General features: G+C 40.1%; 1 protein-coding gene across 3 annotated transcripts in view; it reads left to right on the forward strand.

Annotated features, from left to right (window-relative positions):
* Ccnb3 (cyclin B3) overlaps positions 1-16557 on the forward strand; it is a 58830-nt gene that overhangs the window by 10360 nt on the left and 31913 nt on the right. For all 3 annotated transcript variants that reach the window (XM_059250596.1, XM_059250598.1, XM_059250597.1), the window contains exons 4-5: positions 7739-7822; positions 14721-14830. In XM_059250596.1, coding sequence (XP_059106579.1) covers positions 7739-7822; positions 14721-14830 — 194 coding nt within the window. The remainder of the gene's footprint in view (positions 1-7738; positions 7823-14720; positions 14831-16557) is intronic.

Genomic DNA, 16557 nt, shown 5'->3' on the forward strand with positions numbered 1-16557 from the left:
AAAATAGTAAACAAAATCTCTTAAAAGAAGAATTTAAAAGAAAGATTCCTGAGTCCCATCCTGGAGATCTTTAATTATGCATATGTGAAGAAGCTGAAATCCAAGAAACTTCTAGTCCCAAACATGTTAGCTATAGGATACTCAACCTGTATTAAATTTCTAGGATGTATTGGTACACTTAAACTTTCCTGATTTGACTTTGAGATAGTTTAACATCTGACTTTCTGATATGTTACGTGCTATATTGTTCACTATATATATTTTAACAAGAGTTATATTAACAGTTGTGAATTAGCATCAAGAGTGAGTTTCCTGAAGCAGAGAGCATTAGGCTGTATAATTTTTTTGACTGTGCTGGGCATGTAGCTCAGTGGCAGAGCACATGCCTATCAGGACCAAGGCCCTGTGTTCAATCTCCAGCACTGCAGAATTTGTTTTTTTTTTTTTTTATATGTGCAGATAAACATTTTCTATCAATTTTTACTTTGTCTTAGTAACATGATTTTCAAGGAGGGAATCAGGGATTGTCTAGCCATGTAAATTTATCAGGAAAGATTTAATACCTGAATTGAGCTTTTGTTTGTATCAAATGTTCTGATTGTAGTTATGACATTGTATGTTTTCTTTTATGGCCATTATTTTCCAACCCCAACTTTCTTTGGTCACATTTTGTAAGTATAAGTTTTATTGAGTTCAGTTTCCACTGTTAATTTTATATTAAAGAGATTATTTATAACAGTAATACTAAGTAAGAATTAGAAGACAGACTGACAGTTTAATTTTTAGCCACTTTAAAAGAAAAATAATATTTTATTATTTGCTAATTATTACTATAGGATTATTTATCACAAATAAGATAGAGATGAATAGTTGATTTTTTTAGCTGAAGTAGAAAGCAAAGTAATTCCTAGCTCTCCTAAGGTTGCTGTCTTTGCTGGAATAATGTGTTGTGTCATGAATACAATTCTCCAAGTTTTTGAGCACTTACTGTGTCATATAATGATGTAGCTAGCACGAAGCAAGTGGTCATATCCCAGTGTTCTGCTTAATAATTGTAAGAGCTTTCTTATATGGGTAAGACAGAGTTTGTTCTTAGAATTTTAAGAGAGAAATTTGAGATTTAATAGATATTCACCAAATAGAAACTGTTAAAGGATAAAAAATGCTACAAGAGTAATTTCTCCTAACTTCTAATTCCATATTGAAGGGGACTCCCACACATCAGGGGCTTCCTCCTGGACCCCAGATTAGGCACAAACCACACCCAAACATGTGTTTTCATAGAGAGATCCTTTATTAAGCAGAGAAGAAAAGTTAAAGTGGCTGCTTTCTGACTCAGACAGAAAAACAGCAGCAGATGACCTCGCAGGTGTAATTTATAAGAAGAGAAAAAGGAGAGGTCTGTGTTAGAATGGGCTAGGATGTGGTGGTAGGAGATAGGGGATGAGGGAGAAGAGAAAGGGGATAAGGGAAAGGGGGAAGGGTATTTATCCTAGAGGGACAAAGGACTGCCTCTGCATAGAGAGGAGACAGACGTGGCAATAGGCAAATGGTGGTTTATAAAGATAAAGGGGAAACTCTGTGTTAGGATGAGGTGTTCAATTTTAATTGGGCTTGTTAATTAGATGAGCCAAAGGGGACTTTTGATTGCTGGATTTTGGTAGTCAGCCTCAGGAGGAGGAAGTGGCCAAATAAGGGAATAGACCTTGGTGGCTAGCTTTAGGAATGTAATCTAATGGTTTTTTAGCAAGGCAGAGGGAATGGGGGAGGAGGGCGAGGACTGCCAGAGCCACGTGTTCAAGTGGGCTTGTGTCCCTTCATTTCCATCTTTTTGTTTTATTATTGGGTGGCTGGGTGTTGGATAAGTGGACATTGTTCTCTCTGGCTGCTTTCTGCTGGTGTTGGGGTCTTATTCTTAGGGAACCCAAGGAAGCTGGGTTGTTCAAGGTCAGGAAGTTCAGGCTATGTAAGTCGATGTCCAGGTTCTGTGGGACCATCTGAGGCTAGGGAAGTGTAGTCTGTGAGGCTGGAACAGGATGTAGATTCTAAGGAAACAGCTGGGGCTGGTACTGGGGTTGCTGGAGTACTCTGTAGTTGATTTGAAATCTGTTGGGTAGATAGACTAGGGACAGAGATGAAGTTAAGGAGTTTAGGAGAATTTTTTTTTATCTTGGGTGTACATGTGAAACTGTTAGATTCATGGTCCTGGTAGTTTGGAAGAGGAGTCCGAAGACAAGGGAAAGGAGGAGAGGAGTAGGGAAATGAGGAGAGATCACACCCTTAGGAATAGGCAATAGGGTGGAAAACTTAGGCTGTTGGTTGTCAAGGAGTAGTTATCTAGAATCTGAGAGTTCTTGACAGGAGCCAGGAAAATTTAGATTAGCTGTGTAAGGTTAATTGGGGAACAACTGTTATCTGAATGCAGGGTCTGGTTTTATAGGAGAAAATAAAATTTAGATGCTTTTGTCAAATGATGAGAAGGGATGCTAGTAGCAGAATTTTGGAATTGGGTAGAAAGGTTGAGAGGATCTATCTTTGGGTCCCAAAAAGGTGATCATTAGTGGGGAGGTTGGGCCTTGGTGACTGGAGCATCACCTGTGAGAGGAACTGTGTCCAGGGGAGGGCATTGAAGGGAGGCACCAAGAAAATAGCGGGAGGCACTGAAGGAGGTATCAATGAAGTTGAGAAGAGAGTTTGACCTAAGTGAGGGTTTGGCTGTTAGAGAGAGAGAGAGAGAGACAGACAGACAGACAGACAGAGACAGACAGAAACAGAGACACACACAGACAGACAGACAGACACAGGGAGACAGAGAGAGTTGGAAGGAGATGGCTTGGGTTTAGCCTATGTTTTGTAATCGGGGAGTGTAGGATTTGTTCAAGAGTGTTTGATGTCTGACGACATCTGGACAGTTAATGAATTTTTAGGGGAGTTAGTTAGTTGGTGGTGGATGTTTGGCAATCACTTGGACAGAAGAAAAGGAGGAGTGTGAGAAGAGATGAGATTTATGGGGGAATAGGTGATCTGTAGGGAATAGGAACCAGAGGATGAGGATGAATATTGATAATGAAGTGGTCAATCTGATGTGGCCATCTGACAGGAAGGAGCTGTCATCCATATAAAAAGTGTAGGCAGAAGTAGCTAGAGGACCCTCTTGTGTATGAGAGGGATGGGGTAGGAGGTCTTTGAAAGTTTTGGAGAGGTAGGTGACAGGGGCAAATGTTGATCTTAGAAAGTGTTTATGTATTTTGGAAGTGTAAGGATGGAAAAGTTTGTATAGATCTGGGAGCTAGAGGGCTGGAGCTGAAAAGGGAATGTTTTTGAGTTTAAAGAATTGTTCTTTAATGGGAGGGAGAGGCTAGTGGGGGGCAGGAGGAAATTGGCCATGAAGGCAGAGATAAAGAGTGGAAATGGGCAAGGTTGTTTAAAATGACGTGTCTTTGGGTTGAGGTGACAGAGAATTTAAGATAGGTGACTTGGGAAAGGAGAGTTGAGATTTGGAAGGTGAGAGCTGGTAACTTCTGGAACTCAGAAAATTGAAGAGTGAAGCAGTGTTAGATTGGCTATCAGAGAGGGAAGGACTGTAAAGAAGGAGGTTATCTTCACACTGAAGGAGGCAGGAGAAAAGGGAAGAAGGCAGGCCAGGTCTGAAGCAAGTGTTTGCCCAAAACGGTGGGGGCTATCTCTGAATCCCTGGGGAAGAACAGTCCAGGTCAGTTGTCAGGATTGTTGAGTATCAGAATCTGTCTATACAAAGGCATAAAGGTCTTGAGAGTGCACGTCCAGGAGTACTGAGAAGAAAGTGTTTTTAAGATTTAGGACTGAAAAGTGAGTGGCGTTGTCAGGGATAATGGAGAGGATAGCCTAAGGGTTTGAGACTTAAGGGTGTAAAGGGACAAGAGTTAATGGAACTAAGGTCCTTGACTAGGTGGAAGGTTTCTTTAGGGTTTTTTTGACTATTAGTAAGGGGGTATTATAGGGTGAGGAAGTAGAGCATAGAGATGATGGGTTTGGGTCTAGGCAGAGCAGGGAGTATTTGGTTCTGAGATGTAGGAAGAAGGGTCTTTGAGTATGCTAGAGAGGGGTTTACAATGTGCAGCAAGGGAAGGAGAGGTGGTATACCATGCAGCGAAATGGATTAGAAGAGGAGGCAGAAGGCAGAAGGGGATTTTTGAGGAAAGGAAGAGGATGGATGCAGGAGTGTCCTGGGAGCGGCTGTCAGGGTAAAAGGGAAAATTTATGTCAGCTCTGGAGAGGACATCCTTTCCTAGTAAGGGAATAGGACATGAGGGAATGAAGAGAAAACAAAAAACCTTGAAAGAAGCAAGTTAAGGAAGGAGTCTGGAGGGTCCGGAGGACTGGTTGTGTATTCTGATTATGCGTGAAGGAGTTAGCATAGAGAGAAGGAAAGAAATCTGAAACAACTTTTTATATATCTTACATTATTTTTTCAGACTTATAGGTCCAAAAGTGACTTATTTAAACCTTCATGACTTACTTAAACTTTCATATCTTCAGACCTTAACACATTTTTGAATTATCATAACTTGTGTCACTTATTTTACTCGACTTATACAACTTACTTGTCTGTTTTTACATAACCTTTAGAAACTAAATCTTTGTTAGTGTGAAGCCTGTCAGCAAGGCAAACTGTACATATGAAATGGACTGACTAGGCAGCTGGGTGTTTGCTCTTAAAGCTACAATTAGTCATCAGTGCCCTCAGAGAAGGATAATTTGAGTAGGAAGTATAATTTAAATGGTTTCTATGTCAATTAAAATGAGAGAGACTTACTGGCTACCTGAACAGTCACCTCAGGTTCCTCTGTGGTCATTGGGGACAAAGGTCACAGGGCAGCATCAATCTTCAGTTGCCAGGCTCAGAAGATCAACAGACTTTCCTGTGGAGTAGGAACTTTGGGGGACCGACCTACCATGTGTAGGCAAAGTGGGGCAATCAACTCCCCAGTGTCCAGTTTATTCACAGGTTGGACAGGCTCATGGCAGCAGTTGAGGTAAAGGGCAATTTTTCACCCAGTGGCTGGTTTTGCCACATTTAAAGCAAGCTCTAAGTGGAGTTCTGTGCTTATCCATCTTCTTTGGAGGAGGTTAGGGGTGCTGCCAGTAGCTGGCATGTCTGTCTTTCTCTATTACAAAAGGCTTTTTTTTTTTAATTAAACATTTTAAATGCTATGTTTAGCAAATCTCTGAAGAGTTTGAGGACCATTATCTATTAAGTGTACCTGGACTAGACAAACTTTATAGTTGCTTGTTTCAAAGGCTTAACTTTGAAAACTATATATTAAATGAAGCTTATTTATGTAATTAATCATGGCTATAAGTATAGTTATAAACATATTAAAGAATATGATCATGAGGTAACTGATTATTAACTTATATGTTTTAATTATCTCTAACAATTTATACCATCGGAAATGTCAGGTCAGGAAAGGGTTAGTGTGAGAAAGTGGCAGAAGTAAGCAGGTATTATCACAAGGCCATACGTTGTATTGTAGCTTGGTTATGAACAGTGGAGAACTTGGCTTTAGGAAGGGAGGGGGATCGTGGCTAGAGGAGAGGGCAGAGTGAGGAGGAAGGGAGAGGCTATTGGAGCAGTGCAGCTGGAACAAGTGGTGGAAGAGGCAGGGGAGGAGGTTTGTTGGGGGTTACAGTGTCCCCCTACAGGCCTAGGAAACCTCTAGTTCTTTCAGGAGGAAGCTGAGGGATCAGAGGGACATTGCAGAGGCCCAGAGGCCCTAAGGGAGTCTCTGTGGCCCAGACTTGGGCCTAAGGAAACTGCAGTTCCTGGAGGGAGAGGAGTGACCTATTGTTAAGGGGTGTTGGAGTCTGATGTGCTCCGTGCCAGAGCACTGATGAGCTCAGGCAGGATGGAAGGAAGTGGGGACTTCAGCACCTATGGGCAGAGGGGACTGTAACAGCTGCTCAAGTTCCGGCCTGCAGGGCATGACCTGTGAAACTGTGGGCTTGGGCCAGGCTTGGCAGCACTTTGGGCTGGATTGAGCAGAGGAAGTGGGGGGAGGGGAAGTGGGAACCAAGGACATGGAGGCTGGTCTGTTTGGCCTTGGTGAAGTCTCTGTGGATGGAGGAGTGGGGAGGGTGGCAGATGGAGATTGTTGGGAAGGCGCCTGACGATGGAGGGTGGGGAGACTGGCTGCATGGGCAGCGCAGCAGCTAGTGGGCACAGCGTGCCTGGCAGTCAGGATCCCTGTAGCGCACAGAGGGCAAAATAGGACATTTAAGGTTTACAATGGAGTTTGGAAAAATTCAGAAAGTGGAGGAGCCGCACACAGGGCTTGGAACAGACAGGAAAGAAAGCAGAGATGTAAAGGATCTCTTTCCATTTCCCTGTGCATTCACAAACGTTGTAAAGATCCTGAATAATGTTAGGATCCAGAGAGCTTTGTGTGTGTGTGTGGGGGGGCGTCACTTAGATTGATTGTCTAGGGGATATAGAGGCCAAGCCTGTGTACTATAATATATACTTATATAGCTTAGGAGATTTGATGTCTGAGTGTTGTAGCTGTTTGAGATTCTGGAAGTGACATCAAAGAGGGAGTCAGCTGGAATGGAGGAGGTGGAACCCATCACTCTTGGTGCTAGTGGGCCAAATGTTGAGATAACAGGCGTCCCTGTGTATCTCAAGAGGCTGAGGAATGATCTCTGGGAGGGAGGGGTCGTCACCCAGGCTCCAGTCACTAAGAGAGTAACCCCAGTAGGTCCAGACCCCAGTGGGTTCAAGTGGGCTGGTGTCCCTTCACATATAGTCTTAGTCATTTGGGAGTCAGGTAAGGCATGTATAGATAGACAGTACCTAGAAAGAAAATTCTTGTTGCTTAAAGTATGCAGCTTCCTCCTGTCTATCTCGTCTCTTCTCCCCCATAAGTCCCACATATCAAATAACAGTTAGAGATAATCTATATTAACAAACTATTTTCTTCAAATAAAATAAAAATAAAAATTCTCTTGTGATGTTTACAAGCATTCAGGGCTACATAGTTTTAAAGTACCATTTCTTCCCATTTACAATTTATAGAGACTGAAAAATATATTCTATAGTAGAAAATTTTCTTTGGGTGTACAAGACTCTGGATTCCATCTTTAGCACAGTTACAACAAAACACTTTCAAAAGTATGTTGTCTTTTGTAATCCAGAATGACTCTGTAAGCTAGGTTATCATTCCAATTTGACTGATAAAGAAAATTGAGTCTCATAGATTGAGTGATTCTTCCAAGGTCAATATTTAGTAGAGAGCTGATTCTGAACCAGTACCTAGGTTTGTACACTATTGTCCATATTGAATAAGTATTTAAAAAGTGCATTTAGTATAAGAGACACTTAATTATTTGTTATTTAACTAACTTACTTGGTAGTATCCCCTTTGAAAGAATCACTTAGTAGTGCTGATGGTTAAACGTGGATAGTATAGCCATAACTATGGGAAGAGAAAGAGAATAAATTAGCTTCACCAAGTTGTTTTACTCATTTTGAAATTTTTACTGATGATAATCCAGTCTCTTCTTAGTCTTGTCCCTATCATTAACGACTATATTCTTCAGTGACTGTTTAAACATCTCAAGGTACCAAAATAAGCTTTTATTGGAGTTCATATGATTTATTGTACATATTGTGGAGTTTATTCAAGCCCTGAATATGACCTAAAGTTCCAAAGGGATTTTTTTACAGTTGGCCCTGCTCATTTGCCTTTTGTTTTTACAGAGTGGAGAGGATAACCATACAACATCTTCACCTTCATCTCAAGACACAGTAAAAAAGAGATCAGCTTTTGAAGATCTCACTAATGTGAGTGTGCTAATCTCATTCTTTTTGTAGTTTTACATAAGCCTTAGATAGTCTTTGCCTTGAAGAGATCTTTCCTGTTTACCAGCGGACCTTGACTCTCGGGGAATGTTGACAGCAGAATTTATTTAGAGTCATAGTGACACAATTTCACAAACTATAGAGGCTCCTTTGACTGGAACATACCATTTGGGTCAGTTATATGTTCTCTGGAGACAGTAAACAGTGACTAGTGTATGGAATTGTAAATAACAAAAACTATGGGAGATTATATTTATCTAAAATCCAGAGATGGCTCCCTAGGCTTTGGAAATGAGTTAGAGTAATTGTAGCCCAGAGTAGCTTTATCAGTTCAAGCACTATGAAAGTTTTGGGCAAGATCATTTTTTCTTTTCTGTAGGAATGACCTCACCCATCACCTCTGTATCCCAGGATTTAAATTCTGTAATTAGCTTAGTCATAGAGATAATCAAAACTACCTCTCATGTCTTATCAAACTAGAGGAGAGGACCTGTAGCCATTGACTGGTGGGGGTAGCCATCATCACCCATCACAGAGATCTGAGGAGGATAACTTACTGGAGTAATTGGGAGCTATGGACCAAGTGGCCTCCATAGCAATTAAAAATGAGTCTTGCCAACTATCTGAACAGTTACCCTAGGCTCCTCCATGGTAATTTTGATGATTTTGTTGGGGGCTAAGGTCCCAGGGCATCATCAGTTTTCAGCCACTAGGTCCAGAAAACCTGAGAGATTTTCCGGTGGAGGAGAAAATTGGGAGACTCACCTACTTTGATAAGACAAAGAAGGACAGTTGACCTGCCAGTGTCCTGCCTGTCCACAGTTTGAGGAGGGTCCTGGTGTCGGGTGAGGTGACGTGCAGTTCTTCATCTAGTGACTGGTGTTGCCACATTTGAACCAGGTCTTGGGTGAAGCCTGTTGGTGCCCCATTTTCTTTGGAATTGACCTCAGGGCTGCTGCCAGAAGCAGTTATTTCTGTCTATCATGAGAAGCTTTGGGGGCCTTTCTTGCTCCTCACTTTCATTAAACACCTTGAATGCCATGTTCAACGGATCTCTGAGGGGTTTGAGGGGCATTATCTACATTAAACAAACTTTGAATTTACTTTAAACTTGTTTTAAGTTACTTGCTTCAGGCTTAATTTTGACAATATATACAGAAGTCTATGTAATGGGAGATAACAATTGGTTTCTCCTTCCAAGCTCATACCTGTAAACGAATTGCATTTGTATTTAGCATGACCACAAACCTGGTTTTGAGAACACTAAAGAATTTGATCATTTATAAGGTGATTGACCATTAATTTGTATGTTTTAATTATCTTTAACAGTTTACAATAAGTTAGTAACTTTTATAAGATTATCTCTGTAAAGTTCGAGCCTTAAAATTTATAACGTTTTAAATTGAAGATCTGTTAGTATGAAAATAAACTTTAAGCCATAAATGCAGTACATAGAGAGACTAAGAACCTCCTTTTCCTGGCCCTTTCATAGTGTAATTTTACAAAATATTGCAATTTTTATGACATAGTTTTTTCAAATAGCTAAAGCCTGACAAAGTTAGCAAAGACATAAATGGTTAGTAGTATGTCTTTAAATCAATTTCTGTTAAACTGAATAGACCATTATAGTCTTAGGAATTTATAAACCATAATCATCAAACATATGTTGTTCCTAAATCCTATTTTTCATAAACCCTGTTCATGGTTTTGTCCTCATGTGTTGTTTTCCACTTTTAGGACAAAAATCATCATACAAAAAATTCATCCTTAGCTGGGCGGTGGTGGCGCACGCCTTTAACCCAGCACTTGGGAGGCAGAGGCAGGTGAATCTCTGTGAGTTCAAGGCCAGCTTGGTCTACAGAGTAAGATCCAGGAAAGGCACCAAAGCTACACAGAGAAACCCTGTCTCGAAACCCCCCCCCCCAAAAAAAATCACAAACTACTATAAGCTACAAAGGCAAAGGATAATGCGTTTGACAACATACAATGAAAAACTTGCTGGGTACAGTGGTGCACTGTTGTATTCCCAGTACCTGGGGTGGGGGAGGACAAGCAGGGGGATCAGGACAGCCAGAGCTATGCATAGAAGCCCTGTCTTTTAAAAAATCATCCTTATGCAAAATATCTTAGAGGCCTGATGTTGCCCTTCTGAATCTAAGGAAAATAAACCAAAACAAACCATCTTGGAGGCCTGGCATTGCCTCCTTAGTCTAATACAAAAATCTATTTTCCTAAATAAGAGTGGAGTCCAAGTAACATCTGTGATATGGTGTAGCAAATTAAGATTACCTATAAATAGATTGTTAACTATCAACCCTTTTTTTGTTATAAGTTTTAAGCTATCTTTTGCTGTGCTTGAGATTTTACAGATTTTTCTTTGAACCACACTCCCAGTGGTCTTACAAATCCGAAAACAAAGAAAGTTTGCATTTCTGCAGAAGCTTCAAAGATATCTGTGACTTTGAATGGCAGAACATTTTAAACAAAACCAAGAAAAGGGGAGTGGTATTCAGAGAGCTAAACATATGTGATTACATTTAGCTATATTAATTTTATACATAAATTTCCCTTGATTAAAAAATTGAAATACCATGAAATAAACAGAGTAACCTGTCGGAAATAGTTTATTTCTTAGCTATTTTCAAGCATATAGTGTCTTTTTCCTGGGCTGTCCTCTTGTCCTTTTCCCTGTCACAGAGTCAGAGGGCAGCCTGACCCAGGACAGAGGCCTTGGGGACAAACATGCTTGGTCTAGAGTTTCAGGCCAAATCCCATTCCCAGAGCCAGCTTTTCAGTGGAGGAAAACAGCGTGTGAAAATATTTCAATATTATCCATACCCCAAAGGCATTTGAATCTGTAAGTCTGAACCCAGGGATCAGAAGGAGAGAGGAGAGGGAAGCAAAGAAGACTTAGTGTATAAGGTATTTCAGACCCTCTGCTTGTTCCATGACAGAAATTGTCACAATCTGTGAGAATTTAGAAATCCAATGTGCCATTTTCTTGCCATTGAGACTGATTGTCAAGCTTGTGTTGAGGCCAAGCTGTATTTGCAGTAAAATAAGTCAGGCAAAAAGAGTTGACGAGTCAAATTCTGAATGGGAAGATCCCATGGTTGGTAGAGGGAGGAAGGGAGACAGCCTTGAAGAAAGGGTGTCAGTAAAATCTCAGAAGCACGGTAAAGAGGAGGTAGGAGAGACTTAGGAAAGGGCCTGTAAATAGGAGTTCTACCTGAAGGAGAACCCCAATATCGTAGGAGTGGAGACATAGGGAGGGTGATATGGTAAGGGATAAGTGCCATAGGACAGTCTTAATCCAAGGGCATCCCCAGGGGACTGACACTCATCAGAGACATGTCCATGATCATGTAGATAGGCATCCCTTGTTCATGTGATGGGACACCCAGAAGGGTATAGGGAAGCTGTGTGGCATACCAGTAAGGCTTGTTGAGTGAGCAAGAGAGAGGCAATGGGGAGAGAGCAGAAAGTTACGAGAGGATACTGAGTAGATGAGGAGGGATACATAGGTTGACCAGGGAGAGGAGAAAAACATCTGAGGAGACTGAATTTTGGAGTCAAATGTGGCGGGTGGCAGAAGTCAGCAGAGGCAATTGATCTGTACCCACGAGTGCCAAGTTGGCAGTTTAGTTTGGTTACAGGAGGGAACAGGCTTTTAGGCCCCAAGTGTCTCTTTCCAGAGTCTGGCACCATGTGTAAGTGAAGGCACAGTAAAACTACTGAACTAGACTGCTCCATGGGTAGAAAGGCAATTTATTTGGGAAATCACACTTCCAGGCTGTCTCTTGAGGGCAGAAAACAGGAGGCAGCAGGGAAAAACTTGTCAGTTTTATGGGGGCAGGTAGTTGTGGAAGGAGAGGTGTAGGCCAGAAAAGCCTGGGATTTAACATGGGAATTTGATCTGTTGTAGACTGCTTGTGTTAATCAGAAACTAGAAGCCTTTGCCCTCGATAGTTGACCATTGGGGGAGGATAGAGGAAGTAATGGCTTTTCCTGACCAACAGAAACTCACTTCACAAGATTTCTGAGGAATGCTGAGTTTAAGTTTTTGTTTACCCAATAGCAACTCTTCTGTGGCATACCAGTAAGACTCTTGTTGAGTAAACAAGAGAGAGACAGAACAAGCCGCTCTGACACAATACTGAGCAGGTGTGGAGGGACAAGTAGGTTGAGCAGGTGGAGGATAAAAACAGCTGAAGAGATTGACTGGAGATTTTGGAGTTGAATGTGGTGGGTAGCAGAAGCCAGAAGAGGCAAATGATTCATACCCAGGCAGTTCAGCCTGAGTTGAGCCCAGGCTGTCATTTTGGACCTTATCAGTGACACTGCCATTTTAGTGACATGCTTTGGACCTAACTTAGAATTCATGAGTTCACTGTCTAGGTATGCCAAAAACAATCACCTAACTTTGAATAAGGTTAAGGTGTTAGGAAAACTCAGAAATAGTAGAGTGTTGGTAAGTTAATGTAAGAGCAGGACAAAGGTAGTAATTTTTCTTAGAGAATCATAATTGATGCCTAATGAGTGCTTATGTCTTGAGTATTAGTCTATTAGTTTTCCTTTTATCAAGCCACTTCCTCTTGATATAACCCCATATAATAGATACTAAAATCATCTCTACTTGACAGATGAGAACCAGTGTTGGTTTTTAAGTCTATTTCACTTAGACTACAGCAAAGCTTACTAAACTGTTCTTGCCCTCTACTGTAAAAGATTTTTGTGTCTGTCAAAATCCTTCTATTAGACAGTGTTTGACCCCTGAGGAATGATTGTATGAACAAAGTTCCGTACTTTGGATCCCTGTTAATACAATCTCTTTTTTGTGCAGATTATAACATATATGTTATTTTTTGCATATTTCAGCTTTACAGTATGCACACATATGCATATATGTATGTATATATATATATATGCATGCAATTTTATGTTAATTTCCTATCCTGTTCTAGGAATTTGGCTGAAATAAGGTAGATACACAAATTAGAAAAAAAGTCTGTCTTAGTGTAACTTCCTTTGGTCCTTCACATGCAGAATCCCTAACAGGAATGTGTAGAATGGGACAATATAGTTGGTTTTTCTTACTCTTTTCTCTTTGGGGGCCCACCACCCAGCTTTTAAATAAATACACAGAGACTTATTTTTACTTATGAATACTCGGTCTTAGCTTGGCTTGTTTCTAGCCAGCTTTTCTTAACTTATCCCATCTACCTTTTGCCTCTGGGCTTTTACTTTTCTCTATTCTATATAACTTCCTTCCTTCTTATTCCATGGCTGGCTGTGTGGCTAGGTGGCTGGCCCCTGGCGTCCTGTCTCCTCCTTTTTCACACCTCCCCCTTCTTCTCCCTCCTTCTATTTATTCTCTTTGCCTGGCAGCCCCGCCTATCCTTTCTCCTGCCTAGCTACTGGTCCTTCAGTTCTTTATTAGACCAATCAGGTGTTTTAGACAGCTACAGTAACACAGCTTCACAGAGTTAAACAAATGCAACATAAAAGAATGCAACCTATCTTTGCATCATTAAACAAACATTCCACAGCATAAATGAATGTAACACTTCAACTAGTATTCCACAGCAGGACAAGGTATTTTTGTGCATTTGGATTGCTATAAGAAACTATGAATAACTTATACAAACAATATAATTTTAAAATTTTTATTTATTTTTATGTGTATAGATGTTTCACTTCCATGCTTATGTGGTGCCTGCAGAGGCCAGAAGAGGTTGTCACATACCCTTGAATTGGAGTTATAAACAGTTATGAGCTGCCATGTAGGTGCTGAGAATCTAACCCAGGTGCTCTGGAATTGCAGCACAAGTTTTTACTCACTAATCCATCTCTCTCCAGCCCCAACATAACAAATACTTTACTTACATTTTTTTGAAGCCAGGAAATCCAAAATGAAGATGCCAGTGCATTTGGTATTGGCTTGGGGACCATTCCTCAAAAATGCTATTTTCTATGTCCTCATATAGCAGAAAGGCAAGAAAATTCCCTAACACATTGCATGTAAGGGCACTAATCCCAGTGATGAGGTGAGATTATCAGGACATTTACTCAATACTATAATGCAGCAGTTTCAAAGCAACTCTTCCATATTTATGTCACAAAACAATCTAATGAACAGTGTTTCATATTTATTTGTTATATCCACTCCATGGAAACCCATCCTGACTGAGGATATATTGTCAAGTAATGTACTTATAAATTACTTAGATTAGTTGTTTCTTGTATTGTTTTTGTTTTTCCTTTAAAATGATTGTAATAATAGTATTTATTTGAAATATAATTAGGCTCATTTGAAAGGTATAACTTTTAAATTGACTTTTTACTGACATTCAGATTCATGATTTCTCCTACTGTTTAATGAGTAGGATTAGTGTAGGGTATATTCTTGAGAGAGAAATATTAAATAAATACCACTTGAAAAAATAGGATTGTGGTATCATAAGTAGATTTGTGTTAGAGGTCTACCCTGAGTAGCTAATTGTTCTTGGCAAAACTAGACAGTGAAATTAGTCATATTTCCTGTGTCCTCTGTACATTTTAAGTTAAAACAAACTATCTTGTCATTTATTCATGAGTCAGTATACCTGGCATGGAAATCAGAATTGTATCCTACATCTCTTGGGAATACTTATGGCTGCTATTTTTTATATGTACCAGTATTATTGTACTGATTGTTTAGTATAGCTCCCTCTCTGTGGATGGTTGGCCCAGTGCCATATATCTGTTATGAAATTTTTACATTGTGACTCCTGGGAACATCCAAATAAGCTGTCTAGGATAGAGGAGCTGTCATGACTTTCTTATAAGAACCATTTATTGGATGATATATGATTTCCTTAATTTGCTGTCTTTTTTGTAGGGTTCTCAAAGTCAAATTGTCCAGTCGAAGAAGGAAGACAATACAGAGCTTAGGAGCCATGTTTCCAAAAGGACAAGCAAGGAAATGAGTGAAATTACTCATACAAAAACGTAAGAGAAGACTCAGTTGGTGCTGTTTCATATGATAAAGGAGAGACTGTGACATCATTTTCTCTCCATTAAGAATATTTTTAGTAGTGTTTCTTTTACATATGTGGGTGCCCTTGTATTTGGGGCATAAATGTTCAGAATTGAAACTTCATCTTGGTGGACCTTCCTGTGTTGAGTATGTAATGTCCTTCTCCATTTTTTTTTATTGATTTTAGTTTGAAGTCTATTTTATTAGATATTAGGATAGATACACCAGCTTGCTTCTTAAGTCCCTTTGACTAGAAAGTCTTTTCCCAGCCTTTTACTCTGAGGTAATGTCTGTCTTTGAAGTTGAGGTGTGTTTCTTATATGCAGCAGAAAGATGGGTCCTGATTTTGTATCCATTCTGTTAGCCTGTGCCTTTTTATAGGTGAATTAAGTCCATTGATATTAAGAGATATTAATGACCAGTAATTGTTAATTCCTGTTATCTTTTGGTGGTAGTGTGTGTGTATTTCTCTTTTTTCGGATTTACTGCCTGTGTTTTAGTGGGTGTATCTGACTTCCTTAGGTTGGAATTTTCCTTCTAGTGCTTTCTGTAGGGCTGGATTTGTGGATAGGTATTGGGAGGCTTTACCTTCTTGTGGGGGGGAGTGGGGGGTGGGTTGAGAGGGGGAGGCTGGGAGGTGGGTGGAGGGAAGAAGGAGATATTTGATTGGTGTGCAAAATGAATGAAATTTTTTTCTTAAAAATAAATAAATAAATAATATTTTTAGTGGGGCACAGTGGTGACTTTCACATTTCCTCTGCGTGCTAATGGAGGATCATCTTTGGTTGATGGAGTTATAGGCCTCTTCTCTCTTTCTTTTTCCTTGGATTGTGGGTGTTAGTGCATAAATTGAAAATGCTATCAACATTGCAGAATTGGACAAGATCATATATTTGATTTAGCCCCTGTTTGAGAAAGTCTATGTGGGGGAGCATGGAGTTAACCTAACTTTTCATGAAATCTCAGCAGCTAGCTAATAACACACAAGTTTGCTTATCTAATTAGAAACTTTGGGAGATATTCCTCTTGCTACTGGAGGGAAATTACTATCTCCTTGCACCCCAAACATGTGCCTTCCAGCTTCTAGAGGTTCTCCAAGTAAATTAGAAACAATAATTTACCCTTACGAAAGCTTTTACTCAAAGAAGACTTAAAAGCTACTGTGAGGCCTTTCTACATTATTTTCTTAGTCTTTCTTATTTTGGCTAGTAATAAAAATTGATTAAACATATACAGCTCCACTCCTGACTTTACCCAATGTATGTTGCTGAGTTTAGCACAGAGTTGATTATCAACTTTTCTTTGAGACTCAGATTTTACTATGTTGAACTCCTGATCCTCCTGCCTCAGCCTCCCATATGTTGGGATTCCAAGTTTGGGCCACCATGCCTGGCATATATTTATCGTATGTTACTTTACAGAAAATGTGTTGACTTTTTCCCATCAGAGTTATTTGTTCTTGCTCTCTCCTAAGTCTTCAGATGTGGTTGGACATTTATAGTTACCATTTCACTGTTTTTATTTTTTAAGTAAACATATAAAGTAACGAGTTTACTATGGTTTATTCGTGCCTATGTGGCTGTATTTTGTTCTAATTCATCAGCCTTACCCATGACCTTCCTTTGTGCCCCATGTGTCTTTCAGGCTGCTTCCCTTCTTTCTCTAGCCAAAATGGTCTCCCTTTCTGCTTCCATGTCAC

This window comes from Peromyscus eremicus, chromosome X (assembly GCF_949786415.1).
Source record: "Peromyscus eremicus chromosome X, PerEre_H2_v1, whole genome shotgun sequence".
NCBI lineage: Eukaryota > Metazoa > Chordata > Mammalia > Rodentia > Cricetidae > Peromyscus > Peromyscus eremicus.